Here is a 23,456-nt window from a genome sequence, read left to right on the forward strand (position 1 = left end):
GGATATGAAATGAAAATGTGTTTTACAGGATAAATTTTGCGATTTTACATGGAAATTTAACTTGATCGGGTCACCCGATCAAATTAAAATATCTGTGTGTTTTTGTCTTCCAATTAAATCCTATTCCAAATCATGGAATGGGCTGAAACTTTCAAGATATGTTCTTTGTAACTTTTGGATATCTAATCACTAAATTTATAAGATAAGTGCTTGAATGCCCATTTTTTAATTTAAACAAGCATCGCCGAGAGGGCGCTATATATCCAAGATTTGAATATTTGAAATTTTCTCAGAGAAGTGCAGTTGGAAAAATATCTAACGGTCTCTACGCTTCAGTAAGACTGTCATATTAGATATTCGATTATCAATCACATTATTGACCCTTAACCAAAGCTATACACAGGCTTTAAGAAAAATGTTTTTAACAGAACTTTGCATTTTTAGATGATGGCGTTGCTGGCTTTCCATAGTGGTGGTTGATCGGATCGATCGTAACTGTTTGTAAGGAGGGACCCAGTTGTGTGTAAACTTGTGCCTAGCTTATGAACAGTTTATGAAACACATTCCAGGAGAGCATAAAATGATGACTTGCTGGACGTTACATCTGACAAGTCATGTTTTATCTGAGTTACCATAGCAACAGTACTTCTTGGTCTTAGCCAATCAAAATCAAGGACAAAATTTTCTATGAAATGCTCCCTGAGTATGTTAATTGTAGTCAGTTCACGAAGGGGTGGGGCTGATAATAGTCCCCCCCCACTGGTTGGAATCCCAAGGCAAGACAGCATATTAGAAGGCAAGGTATTTGCACAAAATTCCCAAGTTATTGTCGATAATAACGTCTACTGAAGAAATGTTCAAATTTCTTGAGATTTCTTTGTCATTTTAAATCACTTTGTCATAATCGCTTTATCATAATGGGCTTGCTATACTATGATGTAAAATATAAATTGTTTTTTTCCATGATTTTTATTTGTAAAGGACAACAAAACATTCTATTGTACTTTGGCAAAAGGAAGCATGTTACAATAGTATCAATTGCTGTAAATTGGCAATGTGCGCTTGTCATTTACACAGGCCTCAATGAAATTTAACAGCGCATTTTCTCCAATATCTTTCCATAGATGTCACTGTGGCCTTGACCTTTGACCTTTTGGCCTAAAAATTGATATGCTTCCTGGGATTCATGCTAGTATCATACATCAGGCAGCCTAGGTTAAGTTAAACTGAAGTAACAGATGGACGGACATCGATCGTGATACCCTAATACGTCCCATCTAGGACGGTCATTTAAAATTTTAGTTAACATCTCCAGACAGTGATGAATGAATTAAGCACCAAATATGCTGCTATTGCGAATTTGAATTTCTTCTCTTTAAGACTTTTGGCATGATTGGCAATCCAACTTTCGACCATGCTTACGAAATCTGATTTCAGAATACATGCCACTTCATATACACATGACTTGCAAGTTGCTGTCTGACCATCTTTTTCCCCATTTAATATTACAAAAGTGAATAAAAAAATGACAGATTTCCTCTTACATCTAAAGTGGATACAGCTTTGTGTTAAGCTGACATAATTGTTTTAAGAAACCTTCATTCGGTCCGATGGGTCGTTTCCTTCGGACAGTCCTTGTGGCTTCCTGAGCGGTCATTCCTCGTCTGATCATGAGGTACGCTATGGCCACCGTCGCTGACCGACTGAAACCAGCTACACAATGGACAAGAACCTTGCCTAAGGAATGACACATAGAGGAGGATCGAGTTAAAGATAATTATTACCAAGTCTTACTGGCATATACACGTATACCTAAATTTGTTATCATTATAGACATAATAAATAATAATAATATAGCATTTGTATAGCGCACTTAGCCACCTTGCTAGGTGCTCAAGGCGTTCCTACATTACCCCGGCTTAGCTGGTCTACAGCTTTTTGAGGAATCACTTCCTACCGGTACCCATTCACCTCACCTGGGTTGAGTGCAGCACAGTGTGGGTGTATTTCTTGCTGAAGGAAAACTTGCCATGGCTTGGAATCGAACCCACGTCCTTTAGATTGAAAGACGAGAGTCTTAACGACTAGGCCACAGGCAAAACAAAAAAAATTGTATACATAGGCTTCTGCATTGGTTGATATTTTAAGCCTTTGGTGAATGTGAATTTCTTTACTTTAGTGATCAATCAGTCTCCATTGAAATATCATGGCTGGTCACCATTCATAAAAAATAAAATGTAATTGCCTAAATTCACAAAAGTGGTTTTTAAAAACATCTGTTGATCCCATGGGTAATGCAGATTTCCTGTATACATTACCGGTAGGCTTATTTACTGCGTACATAAAAAAAATGTCCAATGCTGATACGCGATTTTGTCACAGTGCGCAAAAGTGATGCCTGTTGCCATGGTTATCCACGTTTTTTTATGAGTCCACTGTTTTGAAGTAATGAGTCCATTCTTCAAACAGTGGACTCATGAATAAAATACATGTAGCATACTTAGTCTTAACAACAGGCATCAATTTGGCGCACTGTGACAGAAGCACGTATCAGCATTGGACATTTTTAATAGTACGTGGAAATTTATATAGGAAATCTACATAAACCATGGGTTTAACCAGCTTTGTAAATTCGGGCCAATGTCTTTGTGCGACTAAATCCTCAGTCTGATCCCCTCTTAACTCTTTCTATGCTTTATTAAGCATCCAACCATTTGTACATTTTCATGGGAGATCCATATTGTTAAAGCATTGCTTTTGGTGAAACTCCTTTTATTCCATATGCTTTCTTTTTACTGTACTTTTCTTAAAAATTGCATACTTTGCACTAGCTCTGACTGGAAACGAAATAAATAGAAAAGAATTTTGAAAAATACCATTTTCTTGTTTGAGGGCTTGATCAATGAAGCTGACTGCTTCTTTAAAATGTTTCTTGATGTTTGCTTCAGGTTCATCATTCACTGGAAGGCCACAGTACTTGATGTTGACATCCTGAAAGAGAAGGAATAATAATAACAATAATAGTCAGTTCTTGCAAAGTCACATAATCACATCATTGGCGGCGGAAGCCAATAAATTTAGGGGGTGTCCACCTGAAATTTTGGGATGGACACATGTAAAAAATAGGACAAGCGGCCAAAAAATTTTGACAAGCAAAAAAAAAAAAAGGTCATCAACCTAAATTTTAGGGGGGGACAACACACGTTTCAGGTGGGGCCACGTGAATTTAGGGGGGGATGCAGGAAAAAATTGACAAGCAAAAAAAAAAAAAAAAAGGTTATCCAAAAAAAAATTTAGGGGGGACACGTCCCCCCCCCCCCCCCCGCTTCCGCCGCCTATGAATCACATTATGAATAACGTCTCTATGCTCTTCCAAAGGATATTATTACCCTGGCTGTAGCTCAAGCGGCTTTCACGCACTCGGCATTTCAAGGAATAAAGTCCTGCCAGGTACCCATTCACCTCACCTGGGTTGAGTGCAGCACAATGTGGATTAGTTCCTTGCTGAAGGAAACTACGCTATGGCTGGGATTTGAACCTACGACCCTCTGTTTCAAAGTCCAGAGACTAATCCACTGGGAACACAGCTCTGGGACGATTAGATTGGAATGTTGCACTAGATTAGACGAGGGCCCCGTCTTCCAAAGAATTGCATTTGATGCGGTCAACTCTATGGAAAGCAACGTAACCTTCCAACATGCATGTTTATTCACAATATTTTCTTGATTAGAGGTATACATTGCTTTCTTGACAATTAAGTGAGGTACACTGTACTGCTTACCGTATCTTTCTTCTCAAAGTACATTGTGCAAATTTTCTGTAGAAAAAAATTAGGACTTGACGGATTTTCACATTGTTGAAATCGATCGGATCAATCGTAACTCTTTGCAAGATGGGGCAGTGATTAGATGAGATTAAATGGGGGAAAGGCATACAATGTAGATGGGATTTGTTAGATTCAATTGCTTTGATAGAATCATCAATCATAATAGTTTGATTTTTTTAATTGATAAATAGGATGTGAAACAATAGATTAGAGTACCAGATGGACTTGATTTGATTGCTTTGATATACCGCTTTTGTACATGTAGTTATCTTCAAAGGGCGCTGCAGCCTATCTTGGAGATGAAACTGCAAAAAACTAAGATGCAAGGATTTTCTTCTTTTTTTTGGGGGGGGTGGGGGGTGGGTAGGAGGTTCCTTTCCACATCATCTTCTTACATGTACATCTGCAAAATTTGATAGCTTTAGCATCACAGTGAATGGGGATTTTCAGAGACTCTTTTGTCATTTTTTAAAGCATTTCAGGAGCAAAACCGGTCCAAGCCCCTATGTAATTTTTTCCCTGATGTACATTATATGGAGTGAGGGGTATTGTCTAAGTTGTTTCACAAGAAAATTTCAAGCTGTCAAGCGAAACTGCCTTTATTATGATTTGGGAGTTTATTCCATTCAGGGATGGATCGCTGGGAAAAGGCAAACTTGACGATATTACCTCTTGGAAGGTATGTCTAAAAGCTTGTGATTTTTCCTGGTGACAGTGGTGCTTACTACTACTTTTAATAGTATAACATCATAGATATTACGACCCTTTTTCATACATATTAAATACACAAGGAGCCTGTTGCATAAAACTTTTTACCTGAGAAAACTCTGGTAAAAAATGAAAACTAAGGTTAGTCTGATTTCCGCCATTGACTTTAGCACAGGCCAACAACTCCGGTAAAAACAACCTGAGTTTTCTCAGGTAAAAAAGTTTTATGCAACGGGCCCAAGGTGACAAAAAATACAGATTCAAATTTTTTAACAATGAATGAAAAGAAAAGGGAGTCTGTCTGTCAGATCTTGGGACTGAAATTCCCAGTCTGGTAATAGATTTGGTTCTGTTTGAAATGAAAGTAGTTACCACTTGCAATAATCACACAATCATTCAATATCTATATGTAACATAAATTTAATTCAGAGCGACCAGCTCTATAGATGTACATATAATTAAAGAAATTGAATAATCAGAATTAAATCATGAATCACATGCATATCAACATAACATCAAACTGTATTCAGCAGTTAACATCAGCATGAATTAACCTATACTGAATATGTTGCAATAGGTATCTAATGAGAGTGATTTATTTATATTTAATCAAGGCCTAATAATTCGGCATCCAAACGTGACAATATTCTTGGTTATTAATTCCACCAATTAAGTTTCATCAAAAGAGGGTTTATACTTGGATGAATACCTACACTGGACCGTAGTATATCTAATCTGGTTATAATTTAAATAGTTCAGAATAAGGACCCCTTCGACATCGTCAATGACTATCGTTGGTCCGATGAATATAGTCGTCTAAGAGCGAGCTGCGGTGGCTTCGACGACGCGAAGTAAAGCGAGCGAACTCTCAACGAAAAGCCAGTCCAGAATCGCGGACGAAATGATGAGGGCTGAGAGCCACAGTACGAAGATTGCTACGATGAATCACTAGTCACGAACTCTGAGTTCAAGGATGAAGTACGAGCCCAGCTCGTCCAGTTCTTTGGAACAGTCGTGCTTGGTGAGATGAGGGCAGATGTGGTGGCTTTACCTGGCCTGTGCTGCCTGGATCCAGCCTGCCAACGATGGGGATTAAGACTCCGCTGTGCCTGCACTACACAGCCTGCAACATACACCCAAAGTAATGGCCTACGAGAACCACACCCTCACACTCCGAGTTAAGACCAAATGTGGAAGGGTCTTCCTCTCCCGAGAATCAAACGATTTCTGATTTGCTTTTACTCAAACACCACTCCATCTTGACTCTCACAAAGACAAAGTCATTAACATTCTCAATATTCCTCTGCTTTACTCTTCCACGCTGAACATATCCAATTAAAACTACTTAACTATCCAAGCTTTAATTTCACCTATTCAAAACTCCCATCTCAAACATTCTCAACAATCTTTTCCTCTCATACATAAAAACAAACATCTATAGAATTTTAGAGACCCATTGAACTTAACAAAATATATCAAGTTAAATGACCCAATGCTCATGACCTAAGCTTGTCAAGAAGTCAAAATAAAATTCTAATCCTTACACCCCAGCGGGTTTGATCACTTACTTAAAGATACAGTTGATTGACTCTGGGACTATGGCAAGAGTCAACCACCCAAATTCCTTTTATTATATACAAGCTGAATGGTTACTAGGGGTTAACACTAAATAGACTTACAGTCACATTGTGACATATCTCCCCTTCCTTCAAGAAATTTCTATAATTTTTGGAGTGAGTTTCTCCGAACCTGGAAGGAAAATCAAACAATTAATATATATATACAAATATAACTGTATTTACAAGAAAACCAAAAACACTCATCCTGGTTTCTGCTTCATGTAGAATCATTATCCGGTATCCTACTTAGGTAGTCTGCACCGACGTTCTCTACACTTTTGATCGCTGTGATGGTGAACCGGAACGGCTGTAGTAGCAGAGCCCATCTCAGGATCCTTGCGTTTGCCACCTTCGACTTGGCAATACATTTCAGAGGTTGGTGATCCGTTTCTAGGTGGAAGTGCTTGCCATAGAGATACGGTTCAAACTTCAGAACTCCCCATACAACCGCTAAGCACTCACGTTCCATGACTGAGTAGCCTTGCTCTCTTGGAAGTAGCTTCTTGCTGGCATAGGCGATCGGAAACTTCTTACCTTCTGTTTCCTGAAGCAAGATTGCCCCGAGGCCATTATCTGAAGCATCGGTCCTCAAGATGAAAGGGTGATCTAGGTCTGGAAGATGGAGGATGGGTTCTCTAGCGAGCTTCATCTTCAAGGTATTGAAGGCTGCCTCTTCTGCATCTCCCCATTTCACGAGAAGTGGTTCCCCCTTCTTCGTTCGATCAGTCAAGGGTACTGCTATGGCTGCAAAATTCGGAATGAATCGCCTGTAATAACCTACAAGACCTAGAAAGGATCGAAGTTGCTTTTTGGTCTTCGGTCTTTGAGCTTCTTGCACTGCTTCGACTTTGTCTTGCACTGGCAGAAGCTCTCCTTGACCTACTCGATGACCAAGAAATTCGATACTTACACATCCGATTGTACACTTCGTTGGTCTGGCCGTCAAGTTGGCCTTCTTCAGTCTCTCGAATACCTCCCGGAGGGTATCCAAATGTTCCTCAAAACTTACCGTGTGAATCAAAATATCATCAATGAAGTTGTCTACATACTTCAATCCACGGAGTAGATCTCTCATAATCCGACTAAAACTTGCTGGAGCGTTAACTAGCCCAAAAGGCATGCTTCGAAATTGGTACAAACCTTCTGGTGTCACAAATGCCGTCAACTCCTTGGCTTCTTCTGTTAGGGGTACCTGCCAATAACCTTTGGTTAAATCAATTTTAGTGAAATACTTGGCCCTAGACAATTTAGCAAATATTTCTTCCTGATCGGGAATTGGTTCTGCATCAGTTATGGTGACTTGGTTTAATTTGCGATAATCACAACAAAACCTAATAGACCCATCTTTCTTTTTTACCATAACAACAGGGGATGCGTAAGGGGAATTGGACGGTTCCACTATCCCTAAATCCATCATCTTTTGAACCTCTTCGTTCACCTTACCTCGCAGAGCATGTGGCAATGGATACGGCTTACTCTTAATGGGCTCCTTAGTGACAAGTTTAATGTCGTGCTTACCTAGGTTTGTCGATCCCGGCATATCTGTCAAGACTTCTTCATACTCATGTAAAAGAGAGTTGACTTTCTCTTGCTGGTCATCATCCAGTTGTGGACTGATTTGCACATCGTTGAGTGATTCTGTAGGGTTAAGATTAGGGAGATGAAGAATGTCTTTTCTTACCGAAGGGTCCACATCTTCACTCTCTCCTTCACAATCCTGGGATACGTCCTCGTCCACTACAGAGACACAAACAACATCAAACACTCCCGCACTTACCTCTTCTCTCCTGTAATATTTCTTCAGAAGGTTTGCGTGAAATGTCTTCGTCTTCCCGTCCAAATCGATTTTGTAGTCGAGAGGTCCTACCTTCTGCACCACCTTGAAAGGTCCTTTCCAGTGCATCAACAACTTGTTGTTGTCGCTTGGAAGTAGAAGAAGAACTTCGTCGTCGACTTCAAATTTTCGCTCCTTGGCTTTCTTGTTGTACTGTCTTCTGTATGTCTCTGCTGATTTGCTGAGATTCTGCTGGGCAAGTTGACACGTTGACTCCAGCCTCTCCTTCAGATCCAGTACGTATTGGTAAGTAGTCTTGGTATCTGGCTCGTCAACCTCACCCGTCCAGAGCTCTTGAAGAATAGCAAGAGGGCCTCGAACTGCTCTCCCATACAGGAGTTCAAAGGGTGAGAAGCCTGTGCTCTCCTGCACTGAATCTCTGTAAGCAAACAAGAGGGGGTTAAGATACCTTTCCCAATCCTTGGGTCTTTCTTCACACATTTTGCGGAGCATGGACTTCAAGGTACCATTGAAGCGTTCAACTAGCCCATTGCAAGCAGGATGATAGGGTGTAGTAGTCATCTGCCGGATGGAGAGTAGACGACTCACTTCCTTCATCAGCTCTGATGTGAATTGGCTGCCACGGTCTGTCAACACCTCTCGTGGTATCCCTACCCTGGAGTAGATGTCCATCAGTGCCTCCGCAACCGTCTGTGCGTCAATACGGCGAAGCGCTACTGCTTCTGGGTAACGAGTAGCATAATCTACAACAGTTAGTATGAATCGGTTACCTTTACCACTAGCCGGCTCTATCGGTCCAACCAAGTCCATCGCCACACGTCTGAAAGGTTCATCGATGAGAGGGGTTGATCCCAGAGGTACCTTCGTGACCTTTCCCTTCGGCGAAGTACGTTGACATGGCCCACATGACCGACAATACCGGACTACATCTGCATGCATACCTGGCCAGAAGAAATGCATCAAGATCTTTTCACAGGTCTTCTTATTCCCTAGATGACCACCTAGAATCGACTCATGAGCCAGTTTTAAGACTTGATTTCTGAACTTGGTGGGCACGACAACTTGTAACAGAACATCTGACCCTGGGGTTGCATCCATGTATTCCCTATAGAGTACATCCTTCTTAAAGAAAAAGCAAGATGAATTTCCACCCTTACTTATCTTCTTTTCTCCTTTCTCAGCGGCTTTCCTAGAGGCATCCAACGAGCTGTCTTCCTTCTGGGCCTGGATGAGATTATCCACTGACACAATGTCTTCTAGTGGCTTGGGTACAGGAAGAGGAGGCCTTGTCCGTCCCGCCTGCCGCTTCTGCCCTCTTGTCTCCACTGCACTGCCTTGATGATCTCCTGGCGTCCAGTCTCCGTCTGGATCAGCTGGTTGCCTCGCTCCAGGAATATTACCTAATACAAGATCATAAACAGGGGTTGGTACACATAGAGCTTCTACCTTACCCTTGAAGTATGGAGTATCTATGTCGATTTTGGCACGTCGGAAGTTTCTCAGCGTCCGGTCGACGAGCAAACACGTCAGCCTATCTCCAAAGAACTGCTCTTCACGCACCAACTCATATCGGACGATGACTGTTGTGCAACCACTGTCGCGAAGAACATCCACGGGCTTCCCATTCACCAATCCATCGACGACTGGCATCTCCACTTCTGATCCACTCGCCACTGCCGATAGTACCGGTAGAATGTCACCAGATGCCAACTTCACTCCGCTTCCATCTTCTGTGAGATTCTCCTGCACGATTAGACTCAAACTCTTGTGGTTGAAGTGTCCGGCCATCTCTCTAGTGTCGGTAGGTCCTGCTGCAGCATCATCTCCAGCTGATGTGTCTTCTGCTGACCTGCCTGCGACAACACTGGCTCCCATCTCTCGACGACCTTTCTTGTTTGGACAATTAAAAGAGATATGTCCAAATTTATTACAATTGAAACACTTCTTGTCATCAAATTTGGACTTACCTGGTTTTTCAACCTTAGTGTGATTAATTGCATTGTTATTACTCTTATTCACATTAGGATTTCCATTTTTAGAACTGGACTGATGGGCTTTATTCATTCTCCTCATTCTCATATCTGCATGGGCTTCATTGAATTGATCAGCTAGGGAGGGGAGGGGCGGAATACTAGGCTTATGTGAATGCCCTGCACGTGAAACATTTTCTGTCCCATTATTTTTCCTTAACTCTTCAAGTTTAATCCGTTTATCTAATAACTCTGATTCTTTTTTCCTAGCTTCATCCCGTTGAGCTATTATATAAGATTCTGCCTTCCTAGCTTCAATCTCGGCATTCCTAGCTGCAACCTCAGCACTCCTTGCTGCTGCTCTTTCATCTCTAGCTTCTCGCACACATCCATCAACATATGCTCTCAATTTATCACCCTCTAAACCAAACTTCTCTCCTTGTGCAATGAACTTGTCTCTCTCCATACTGTAGGCCACTCCACAGGTTTAGTTACAAACTTACCATATGCAGACAGTTACGCAGCGCAATGAAGTCCCGATGCACACAGCACTGGCACATACAGGCGTACACGCAGTAAAGCCTCCTTGCCCTGACCTCCACATGCACCACTGTCTTTCACAACCTTGGACCTACAACAACTTTGTAAAAACAACCAAATGGAAAAGAGATCAAAATATCATTATCAGATCTACATACAAGTATAATTACAATCAATGATAACAATCATTTCATTATTAACCTAACCTATCAAATGGACAAGAGGGTCCCATCGTGGTCGCCAAAATGTCAGATCTTGGGACTGAAATTCCCAGTCTGGTAATAGATTTGGTTCTGTTTGAAATGAAAGTAGTTACCACTTGCAATAATCACACAATCATTCAATATCTATATGTAACATAAATTTAATTCAGAGCGACCAGCTCTATAGATGTACATATAATTAAAGAAATTGAATAATCAGAATTAAATCATGAATCACATGCATATCAACATAACATCAAACTGTATTCAGCAGTTAACATCAGCATGAATTAACCTATATTGAATATGTTGCAATAGGTATCTAATGAGAGTGATTTATATTTAATCAAGGCCTAATAATTCGGCATCCAAACGTGACAATATTCTTGGTTATTAATTCCACCAATTAAGTTTCATCAAAAGAGGGTTTATACTTGGATGAATACCTACACTGGACCGTAGTATATCTAATCTGGTTATAATTTAAATAGTTCAGAATAAGGACCCCTTCGACATCGTCAATGACTATCGTTGGTCCGATGAATATAGTCGTCTAAGAGCGAGCTGCGGTGGCTTCGACGACGCGAAGTAAAGCGAGCGAACTCTCAACGAAAAGCCAGTCCAGAATCGCGGACGAAATGATGAGGGCTGAGAGCCACAGTACGAAGATTGCTACGATGAATCACTAGTCACGAACTCTGAGTTCAAGGATGAAGTACGAGCCCAGCTCGTCCAGTTCTTTGGAACAGTCGTGCCTGGTGAGATGAGGGCAGATGTGGTGGCTTTACCTGGCCTGTGCTGCCTGGATCCAGCCTGCCAACGATGGGGATTAAGACTCCGCTGTGCCTGCACTACACAGCCTGCAACATACACCCAAAGTAATGGCCTACGAGAACCACACCCTCACACTCCGAGTTAAGACCAAATGTGGAAGGGTCTTCCTCTCCCGAGAATCAAACGATTTCTGATTTGCTTTTACTCAAACACCACTCCATCTTGACTCTCACAAAGACAAAGTCATTAACATTCTCAATATTCCTCTGCTTTACTCTTCCACGCTGAACATATCCAATTAAAACTACTTAACTATCCAAGCTTTAATTTCACCTATTCAAAACTCCCATCTCAAACATTCTCAACAATCTTTTCCTCTCATACATAAAAACAAACATCTATAGAATTTTAGAGACCCATTGAACTTAACAAAATATATCAAGTTAAATGACCCAATGCTCATGACCTAAGCTTGTCGAGAAGTCAAAATAAAATTCTAATCCTTACACCCCAGCGGTTTTGATCACTTACTTAAAGATACAGTTGATTGACTCTGGGACTATGGCAAGAGTCAACCACCCAAATTCCTTTTATTATATACAAGCTGAATGGTTACTAGGGGTTAACACTAAATAGACTTACAGTCACATTGTGACACTGTCAACAAGCCCTCCAATACAGGTAAACCCGGTGCTCATGAGTAAATGAACAAAATGCACTTCACTCCCTCATGCTGAATGTAGACACTGATATCTCCGTTTTCAAACTCTATCGAAATGGACCAATTTGAACAGAGGATTGTACTACATGTATGATTATGTTTCGGGCAACATCATTAGATGCCTGTTAAGGTGGTCGCTGATGTCTCCATTTTCAAACTCTATCATAATGGACCAACTTGAACAGAGGCTGGTTTTATGATTATGTTTCAGGCAACACCATTAGAATCATAAATAGCTCGAGCTGCTAGATGAGCTTGGTGCATTCATGGAATAACTCCTGCTGGTACCCATTCACCTTACCTGGGTTGAGCGCAGCACAATGTAGGTACTGTAAATTTCTTGCTGAAGGAAAAGATGTAATGATTGGGATTCGAACCCACGTCCCTCTGGTTGATAGACGAGGGTTGTAACCACCTGACCACGGCCCATCCACACAGAAAGAAGAGTAATATTTGAATTCAAACCTGATAATATCTTTGATCTGTATCTACATTGAAGACCTCAATCCCTTGGGCACAATTCAAAACATGGGTGATACCTAAAGCTTTTAGTTTATCCTTGTCTGTGGCTGTCTGGCTGGAGAAAAAAATATGAAAAAAAAATGAACTGGGTATCATCATTGTGGTATTATTCAGAATTTCAGAGGTTGAAGAATGTAGTTGCAGCAAAGTCATTGAAATCTAGGTTAATTGTCACCCTATTATCATAAATCTTGATCTGATAACATTTTAAACTGAAATCTTAGCTGAACACTGACAATACTTATAATTACAAACACAGAAAAGCAAGTATAAACTTGAAATTGTATTAAACTTGCCCGAAAAATGCCTGACAATTATTAAAAGGAATTCTGTGTTTATTTTGCTAATATCTCAGCAATTACACATTTTCTTCCAGAGCCGCACGTGGTACATATTTTTAATAATACATAATACATACAATGTAGCAAAGTCAGAAAATGGAAACTGGGGGGGGGGTGTTTCACAAAGATTTATTAAATTTGACTTACATGTACATGTAGATGCCAAGTTGCATACATCATAAAAGGCATGACTGCATTGGTCAGATCATGCCAAAAGAATGCGCACTAAATACCTCGGTCACATTTGCTCTATGGCGGTCATACGGCAAGTCGAAAACAAGACGTTTTAACAATTTCTGTACCTGCTACATAATTATAGGTGGTTTGAATAAAAATGAATAAAATGGCCGTTTTCAACTCGCCGTACGGCCGCCGTAGAGCAAATGTGACTGAGGCATAAATACTGTGTATTGATCAATACGATTGCGCGTTGCATATACGCATCAGTATTTAAGTGCAACTCTAAACTTATACATATATCTTTGTGAAATACTAAAATGCTAAGAAAACGTACCGTCCTCCAACGAACACACGGTCATAGACTTCATCTTCATTGTTGGTTGGGAAACTGAATGCACCTTTTCGGTCTTCACAGATCAATATGAGCTCTCGAGGCGTACAAGACACCTTGCTACCCATTACTAGAGCACTCCAAAACCCTGTAAAACAAGAGATCGGTCAGATATCACTATCTGTTTTAGAGGCACAGATGACACTTTACTAACCATTAAAAGAGCTACATGTATCCACAACTCTGTTAAAAAAAAAGATTGGTCAGATACATGTATCAGTATCTGTTTTAGAGTTATGGATGAGACCTTGGCCTTGCTACCCATTACTAGAGCACTCCACAACCATGTAAAACAAGATTGGTCGGATATCAGTACAGAGAAATGCATGACACTGTTGTATAATGCAATTTAATGTAATTACATCTGGATATAAGACTACACCTCACCAGATACGATACTGGGTTGTGTGGTAATAAAATGGTTTCACGTATAACAATCCTCAATGCGTCTTCTGTTGGCTTACCAAGTTTACAGTGAAAGAAAGGACGTTTACCCAAACACCTTGCTACCTTTTAAAAGAGCTCTCCACAACCCTGTAAAACAGGAGACTGGTCAGATATCAGTATCTATTTTAGAGGCATGCATGACACCTAACTCCCCATTATTATGACAAGAGCTCTCCAAGACCGAACCCAGGGAGCTTTATGAATTGCACTTGCCTCGAATGTATGGATGGTGCATCGCGACAAAGAATCCTGACATCGAGGCACAAACTGGACCATCAAAATAAAGGAAAAGTTCTGTCACGTTCGTTCTCCTTCTTTAAAAATTGAAAACAAAATGGCCAATCGATACCGAGCGCAAACGCGATAGAGGTCTGACTTTTCCTTTTTTTGTTGGTCCCATTTGTGCCTCAATGTCAGTGTTCTGTGTCACAATAGAACTTCATGAGGCTTCATCCATATAATTGAGGTAAGTGCATAATCTATATTCCCCCAATTTATTTGGAGTGCTATTGCGACCCCATTCTACCCCATTTTGGAGAATACCATGTGTGCCTAGTAGGCCTGGGACGATTGTCATTTTTAGTTTTTTACCATTCGATTATTTCCTGAAAAAATGATCGAATTATTTGATTGTCAGGAATCACGTCTTTTAAGTCACATTAGTTGACCTACTTTATGGTGACCCCCCCTGAAGAAATCTCCATCAAGTCACATGTTTAGAATAAATGAAAGTAGGCCCTTTTCCCCCTTTTCCATGATATTTATATCATGAGATTAAAACTTTCGGTTTATTGTTCCAATGAAAATCTTTCCTAAATCAATGCTGGTACTCTGGTATTATGCATGCATCCTTCCAAGTGCCACACCCCTGCATATGAATGAATCAGCCAAGATCAGCCGAGTCCAAAGTCCTAAGCCCAAAGATGTAAATATCTCATTCATAAGGTGTTCTTTGAGACTGACCCCAGGTGGAGCATTTCACTTGAACAATTTCATCCCTCGCCCACACCATGTCCCCGCCCCCACTTGTGGCACTGCCCACGATGCTACGCATGTATTTAAAAAAAATATTTTGCAAAACATTTAATTTGAAATACCTTTCAAAATTACGATTTTTTTTATCATTTGAACCTACATGTACATGTATAACTGGGTCTATTTTTGGAGATTAGTCGAGAAAGTACTGGTGAAGACGGGCGCATGTTGGAATGTAGTTTTCATTGTGTGAGGGGGATATAAAAAAGGTTGCATTATTGTTTTGAAACATGAAAGGAATTCTCTGGCTCCCACCCCTATCTTTCTCTCTCCCTCTCTCTCTCTCTCTCCCTCACACACACAGATGGGGGAGGGGTCAATTTATTTCTGAAGTCATGACCTTCAGAGATGCCAACTTTTGGAAATCAGAATTAGGGAGGATTTGCAACTGCGACCAAATTATGTGCGCGTTGCCTTGCGGCCGGGGTCCTAGATGCTCTCTGACCCTTATTTTGAGGCATTTCACATGTTTTTAAATAAACAGTGTTCCCACTTTTTTAACATAAAAAATATCAAATATGCATTTTTACATTAAAAAAAAATAATGAGGGGACAAAAGAAGTACCTGTTCAACAATAATAATGAGGAATTATCACTATCAGCTATAGGAAGGTTATGTTCCACTATAAATCCAGTAAAGAAAAGCTCAGCGCTGGTCCCTTGCTTGGTGAAATAAAGACAACAGGGTACTAGTGGAGCTCGAAGATCTTGTCTTCGCAATGTCCGTAGGCCTATGCCATGTATGCCGTTTGCTCCCGAATGTTAAGTGCTTCCGAATTATCATCACGACCTCCGTGCTCAACTGAAATATCCACGCTGCAAATTGTGCAAAATGCATGGTAAATTCCTCTTTCCGACTTCCGAACACCCAGGTACTTCTGAGACCATTTCTTGGTCTTCTTTTGTTGATTTTCCGCCATTTCGTGTCAATATCAACCCATCAATACGCCGAAATCACACACCGATATTCCACCGCACGACTCGACAAATCCAGCGGCCGCGAACGCACACGCCTCGCGAAGCTAGCCGGGCCTACCGGCCTGGTGCACAGTGGACTCCCGTTGGTCATATCACATGCACCAGCTTTTCGCTGCTCCTTATTTGTCTACCTTTCACACAGAATTTAGTAGCAGCGAACGTAATGGAGTTACTACATGCTAAAGTTAGCAGACGATACATGTCCTTCCAATCCAATTTGATCAATGCAAAAAAATTGTAATTTCGGGAGGATAAGGATGGTAATCGTAAGGGCGGGAGTTGGGATGTATTTTCGGGAGCCTCCCGATGAAATTGGGAGGGTTGGCATCTCTGGACCTTTCCTGATAAGGGAACCACGTGCCTTCTTCTTTGCTTCCCAAAAAGTTTCATTGGCTATCCGAAGGTCCAATCAGCTCAAGTGAGCTGGTTGTGTGTTCACTTATTGTTTTGTGCACGCAGATGATGAACTTATTTTGTGCATCGAGGGCAAGGTCGGGTGGGATTAAAATTTTCGGAGCGCTTTCATGTTGGTGTGTAACTGTGAATGTGATACAATCATTGATAATTTTTGAAAAATTACCTCGGTAACATAATTTTTAAAACTGTATGAAGTATTCAAAAACCGTTGTCATCATTGTTTTCTTGTCATTTTGTTATTACTTGAGTATTCGAGTTATCCCAATGTCATAATCGTAATCTGCCGAACTTTCGATTAGTGTAAATTTTCCTAAACAATTGGTGATTGGTGCATGCCAATCGAACCATTCGATCAATCGATGTTTACTCCCAGGCCTAGTGCCTAGTATCACACGGACGAGTCCTGGGCTCCCTGGGTTAATCAAGACCGAGCAAAATAAAGAGATTTGTCACAGAAAAGTGTCAGTTCTTGAGGCATGCACAATTAACACCTACATGATAACTACCCATTACAAGAGCTCGCTAGAACTCTGTAAAATGAGAAATTGTTCACAGACAAACTGTTCACAGACCTTCTGTGTTAGTAGCTAAAATTAAGCTATGACACGCATGTAGTGGGCGGTAATATCATGCCGCCCTCTATATGCCTGTCATAGCTTAGCTTAAACCTTGAAATAAGCGGGCGCTGAGCGCAAATTCGCGCTCATAAAGCCATCAATTGCGCCCATAAAGCCCAAAAATTTTGACGACTGGGCGCAAATATTTTCCTGGTAATTGCACCCGCCGTGAGTGAACAGTGAAGCCATATCATACATGTAATTTAAATATCTGAAAAGCCAAAATCAAGTAACTTTCAATTTACGATAAGCACAGTTTCAAATTGCCAAGTGCGTCTTTTTTTCAGTACCATAAAAAGTGAGCTACGTCCGTCTTTTTTTTCTGTAATACATGTACGCGCGTGCTTCCGGTAGTGATAACAGTTTTCCATATACTTCCCCATGTGCGATTTCTAATGCACACATTTCCAGTTGGGATATCACAATTCTGTGATATAGTAATTCAAATTGCGCAGGAGATAAATCCCTGTTCACAGCACATACCATGTGCGAGTCTTTTATCCTCACGGTCGCCGACTTTGCTTGTCAAAACGGAGCCTTAACAATCCAAAATCACTTAGCTTATAGTTATTTAGCTTTTTAATTTCTTTTAGCTAAAAAAAATGTAAACATCAGTAAGTTACATCCCATCTTCTCATAATTTATGGATTTGGCAAAGTATGGTACTAGTGTGACCCAATTCACGCGTGAGCTAATTTTACACACTGGCGAATAACCTCAATTATCTAATTAATATTTTGAAAAACTGATATCACCAAGAGAAAGAGCGACTTCAAATTACCCAGTGTTAATTCTTTTTTTAATGTTTAATGACAATATTATTATTGGCAAAACATTGGCAAATTCATTACCTTCTCGACAAGCATCAAGAATTCGCCAGTTTGCAAGCGGAAGTCTCCAAATAGTAAGTAAAATGTGATACCAACCAAACATATGGCATTTTAACCTCCATTGGCATTGCGTACAATTATGGTTACCTTTGTCTGCTTGATTTTTTTCTAAAGCCTTGCAAAACTAGTCTTGAGGACTTCATGAGCAAATTTTTTATGATTTTGATATTGTTATTTACTCACGGAGTCTTGTCAAGACTCTGTGATAAGAGCGAAGTTGGCTCAGTCTGTAACGCGTCTGCCATCGAACCAAAGATCATGGGTTCGTGTCCACCCCAGGTGGCCGGATGCGTTGTGTGTAAACGTCTCTCCCCTGTTCCAGACCATAGATGCAGACTATGTTACAAGGAAAACACTCCGTCCCTCGGATAGGACGTTAAATGGAGAGTCACCACCTTTGCACGTTAAGAACCCACTGCACTATTCAAATAAGAGTAGCCTAGGGGAAACCCTGGTTTAGTGCCTAGTGGTCCACCTGCAACCCCCAATTGAATCAGGTATCGAGAGCTGGTGAGCAGATCTTTCTCCATGACCATGCCATCAACACATGCGCAATTCCTGCCCGTTAGGCTCTTCTTACTGTGGGGCGTTGGGCAGTACCAAAAGAATAAGGGCTGAAGGCATCCTATCTGAGTGTGGAGAAGTGTTAGTCCAGAAGTCGAGGAAAATTCCCTGGCTTCAGTTCAACTTCTTATTATTAACATTAAAAGTCTAATGCCAATGGTCCATTTACAGACCAAAATTTTATACTTAACGGCAACGCTAGGCTTATGCGTGTCTGTAAGGGACTAGTTCCCACCCCCCAAAAAAAAATATATATATATATATATTTAGGCTAAGACTAGGCCTATGAGCTATGAGTGGTCGGGATCGGGGGGTCGTCTACTCACGCCACGCCAAGCGCGCCGTATTGCAAAGAACGGGGTCGCGATCAAATTCAGCGGGGCATGCAGGGCTGGCTGAACAAGACCTCCCGTCACCGATCACTCGGCCGAGATTTGCCGAATGGAAGCACCGACTCCGGAGAGCAGGCCGCAGGCGAGATAAAACTAGATCTAGATAACTTATTGACCATGTTGACTGCATATCTTTATCCTAAGATGTCATCTCTCAATAGAAACTCACCAGGCACCACTCACCTTTTTACTTAAGAAAAATTCAATGTCAGATCATAATGAGGTGCGAAAGAAGTCCTCGTGAGCAAGATCAAAAAACTATTGCTCTATCGTAAACGTCAGACACTTATAATCGATTATCAATGTCTGCCAGTTGTCTGCTCTGGGGTCCGTTGCAGAAAGAATTGCGTTTAAACGCAAGTCAAAAAATCAATCGCAAGTCCCAAATGCGCGCTGTTGATTGGTTGAAAATCAAGTTTCGCATGATTTTTAGAGTTGCGATTGATTGCAACTCTTTCTGCAACGGGCCCCCGTAAAGACGGGTTCTCGTATAAATCATTCGTAGTTTAATTTAGATTTTATAGAATTAGGAGTGGGCTATAAATGGGTGATTTTTGGTTTTACCGTGGGAAAAGTTTTTTTGTGTTCCTTTTACCTTATCTCAACATGAAATGGCAATATTTTTTGTCTCGGGTCCGAGAAAAAAGTGTGCCGGGCCAAAATCCAAAATGGCCGCAAAATCCCAGGACCAAAATCCAGTTGAAACCAATTAGAGCAAAACCAATTGAAACCAGTTGACCAACTGGTTTCAATAGGGAAATTGGAACAACTGGTTCCAATTGAAAACCAGTTGCCAACTGGTTCCAGTTAAAACCAATGTGTGCAACTGGAACCAGTTGGCTATTGGTTTCAATTGGTTTTCAATTGGTTCCAGTTGTTCCAATTTCCCTATTAAAACCAGTTGAATCCAATTGGAGGCAACTGGTTTCAATTGGTTCCAGTTGAAACCAATTGGAGGCAACTGGTTTTCAACTGGAACCAGTTGAAACCAATTGGTTTCCAACTGGATCCAATTGGAACTTCCAGTTGGAATGAACTTAATTAGTTACAAATTAATTAGCATTTGCACTAACTATTGCTCATGCCAACACAGAAGCAGTGTTATTTGTCTATTAATACCAAATAGTGTAAAGGGCATTGATAAAATACAGACTTCCATATGTATATATTCATATTGGAGTTCTTCAAATATATGTATTTTTATTTGATGTAATTTGGTAACAGTTAGTGGTGTACTAATTATCTTTGAATCTGTTTTAATTATAATCTATAACATTTATGAACATGGTTTTCACTGCTAAGTATTGGAAACACTTATCTGAAAAAAGTGTGGAACTTCAAATTGAAAAAAATTAAATAGATACATTGTAAATTACGATGAATCTGATAAAACATTGATCTGTGCACACTGGCAGAAAATATGCAAATTAATTGGATCAAATCAATTGGATCCAGTTGGGTAACTGGAAAATTTCCAATTGGAAATCATTTCCAGTTACCCAACTGGATCCAGTTAGGATTTCCAGTTACCCAACTGGTTCCAGTTTTATTTCCAGTTACCCAACTGGTTCCAATTAGAATTCAGTTACCCATCTTTCCAGTTACCCAACTGGTTCCATTTAGGATTTCCAGTTACCCAACTGGTTCCAGTTAGAAATCATTTCCAGTTGGAAGTCATTTCCAGTTACCCAACTGGTTCCAGTTAGGATTTCCAGTTGCCCAACTGGTTCCAGTTAGGATTTCCAGTTACCCAACTGGTTCCAGTTAGAAATCATTTCCAGTTGGAAGTCATTTCCAGTTACCCAACTGGTTCCAGTTAGGATTTCCAGTTACCCAACTGGTTCCAGTTAGAAATCATTTCCAGTTGGAAGTCATTTCCAGTTACGCAACTGGTTCCAGTTAGGATTTCCAGTTGCCCAACTGGATCCAGTTAGGATTTCCAGTTACCCAACTGGTTCCAGTTAGAAATCATTTCCAGTTGGAAGTCATTTCCAGTTACCCAACTGGTTCCAGTTAGGATTTCCAGTTGCCCAACTGGATCCAGTTAGGATTTCCAGTTACCCAACTGGTTCAAGTTAGAAATCATTTCCAGTTGGAAGTCATATCCATTTACCCAACTGGTTCCAGTTAGGATTTCCAGTTACCCAACTGGTTCCAGTTAGAAATCATTTCCAGTTGGAAGTCATTTCCAGTTACCCAACTGGTTCCAGTTAGGATTTCCAGTTGCCCAACTGGATCCAGTTAGGATTTCCAGTTACCCAACTGGTTCAAGTTAGAAATCATTTCCAGTTGGAAGTCATATCCATTTACCCAACTGGTTCCAGTTAGGATTTCCAGTTGCCCAACTGGTTTCAATTGGTTTCAACTGGAAATTGTTAAATTCCAGTTAAAACCAATTGAAACCAGTTGGAAATCCAACTGGTTTCAATTGGATTTTGGTCCTGGGAAACCCCCCCAAAATCACAGTTATGGCCACAACTTCTTTATTTGGTGGTCTTTTTCTGTGGTTTTGGTGTCTATTCGTATGTTTTAGGGGGCAGGCAATTTGTTTTTCCTATAATTAGCACTTTTAAACCATTATTTGTAGAGTTAAAAGGTAATTATACCTAAATTTTCCAATTTTTATAGCCTTTTTTCAGCCAAATGTAGGTTTTATCGTCCCAGAGTTCTTGGATATTAGATGGTACGAGGTCAACAATAGCAAGCAGCTTTATAGAGCTATATTGCTTTTATTCCTCTACTATGGGTTTTACGGATATTTGTGAAATATATCTTATTAAATAAAAATGTTAATTATCCATAGGGGCAATACAGTATACAATGTACTGTTACTGTACACACTACACTGCATATTTCCATGCATTGACCACCATGACATATGACAAGGCCTGTATATAAACTATAGTGTCATAGAAATAAGCTCTTAAGGTTTAAAATTAGATTGTGAATTGTGAATTTGATTGCTTGTCAGCTGATGTACATGATGAAACCAACAACGTAAATTGCACATAAAATATCACATACATGTATCATACGTACATCACATATCTACATGTAGCTATATCTTCTTCATTTGGAGGCTTTTTTACCTGGTTGTGTCTAACTGGCCTATGTTTATGGGGTCAGGCAACTATATAATCATGATAACGTTGATCAACAGCCAATCAGAACCAAGGATTCCATGTAAGTTACCATTAAGTTAACATAATGGTAAATTTATGCAACAGGGCCCAGAATATCTACAGTTTAAATGCCATGATGTGGGGTTAATTAGCTTTCTCCGCCCCCTGAATTAGCATATTTGACAAAACATGTCCTCAGTTTCCGTGAGACAAAACATATCTTCAATTCCTGAGGCATCTAATTCTAAACCTAAGAGCTCATTTCTACATGTATAACACTATAGTTTATACATGCCTTGTCATGGTGGCCAATGCATGTATGCAGTGCAGTATGTACAGTACATTGTATACTGTATAGCCCCTATGGATAATTAACATTTTTTTAAATTTAAGATATATTTCACAAATATCCGTAAAACCCATAGTAGAGGAATAAAAGCGATATAGCTCTATGAAGCTGCTTGCTATTGTTGACCTCGTACCATCTAATATCCAAGAACCCCATGACGATAAAATCTACTTTTTGGCTGAAAAAAGGCTATAAAAATTGAAAAATTTAGGTATAATTACCTTTTAACTCTACAAATAATGGTTTAAAAGTACTAATTATAGGAAAAACAAATTGCCTGCCCCCAAATACATATGAATAGACACCAAAACCAAAGAAAAAGACCACCAAATAAAGAAGTTGTGGCCAAAACTGTGATTTTGGGTGGTTTTGGCGGCCATTTTGGATTTTGGCCCGGCACACTTTTTTCTCGGACCCGAGACAAAAAATATTGTCATTTCATGTTGAGATACATTACAAGGAATAAAAAAAAACTGTTCCCATATTGAAATTACAAAAAAAGTATTTTTGACCCATGTATAGCCCACTCCTAATATAATTGTCAAATTAAATTTAGAATTATTGAATAGAAGTACCGGTACTCTATTGACAGGCATTTTTAAGATCTATATGACACTGAAATTCAATTACTTCTTATTATTTAATAATTTTATGTTTAAAAAAATCACCTTTTAGAGGTAGAGTAAAGTTTCTGCATATTGGACAAATTTTGATCTTGTAGTTATGTACGAGTCTTGTGCTGTGAAACTATAGAGCTAATAGCTGTATGGTAAAACGACATGTCACAAGTTGTTGTTACAGGTGCTTTAGACGGGATCTATGTCCAGTGCTAGTCAAATAGGATCATAGTAAGAAACGGCTTATGTCGAAAGGGTGGGTGCTGTCGCGTTAGGGTGCGTCAACGCGAACGCGAAGATTCGTCCAAAGCCCCCCCCCCCCCCCGGTTTGGCCGAAAGGGTGCGTTGGGAGCGCCACGTCGCGTCGCGTTCACTGGAACGCGCCCTTTCGTCCAAAGCCCCCCCCCCCCCGGTTTGGACGAAAGGGTGTGATTAATA

The 23,456-nt window shown here is 40.3% G+C and overlaps 1 protein-coding gene across 1 annotated transcript; it reads right to left on the reverse strand.

The window, feature by feature from the left end:
- Positions 1 to 360: 360 nt before the first annotated feature.
- LOC121417120 (dual specificity protein phosphatase 3-like) lies at positions 361 to 19,201 on the reverse strand. The gene is made up of 5 exons (XM_041610701.1): positions 19,114 to 19,201; positions 13,534 to 13,678; positions 12,622 to 12,733; positions 2,877 to 2,991; positions 361 to 1,737 (listed from the first exon to the last, which is right to left on the reverse strand). Exons 2-5 carry the CDS (start codon positions 13,656 to 13,658, stop codon positions 1,547 to 1,549), a joined length of 543 nt encoding a protein of 180 aa, XP_041466635.1. The 5' UTR covers positions 13,659 to 13,678; positions 19,114 to 19,201; the 3' UTR covers positions 361 to 1,546.
- Positions 19,202 to 23,456: the final 4,255 nt, after the last annotated feature.

The sequence above is a fragment of the Lytechinus variegatus genome, chromosome 6, assembly GCF_018143015.1.
Source record: "Lytechinus variegatus isolate NC3 chromosome 6, Lvar_3.0, whole genome shotgun sequence".
Taxonomy (NCBI): Eukaryota; Metazoa; Echinodermata; class Echinoidea; order Temnopleuroida; family Toxopneustidae; genus Lytechinus; species Lytechinus variegatus.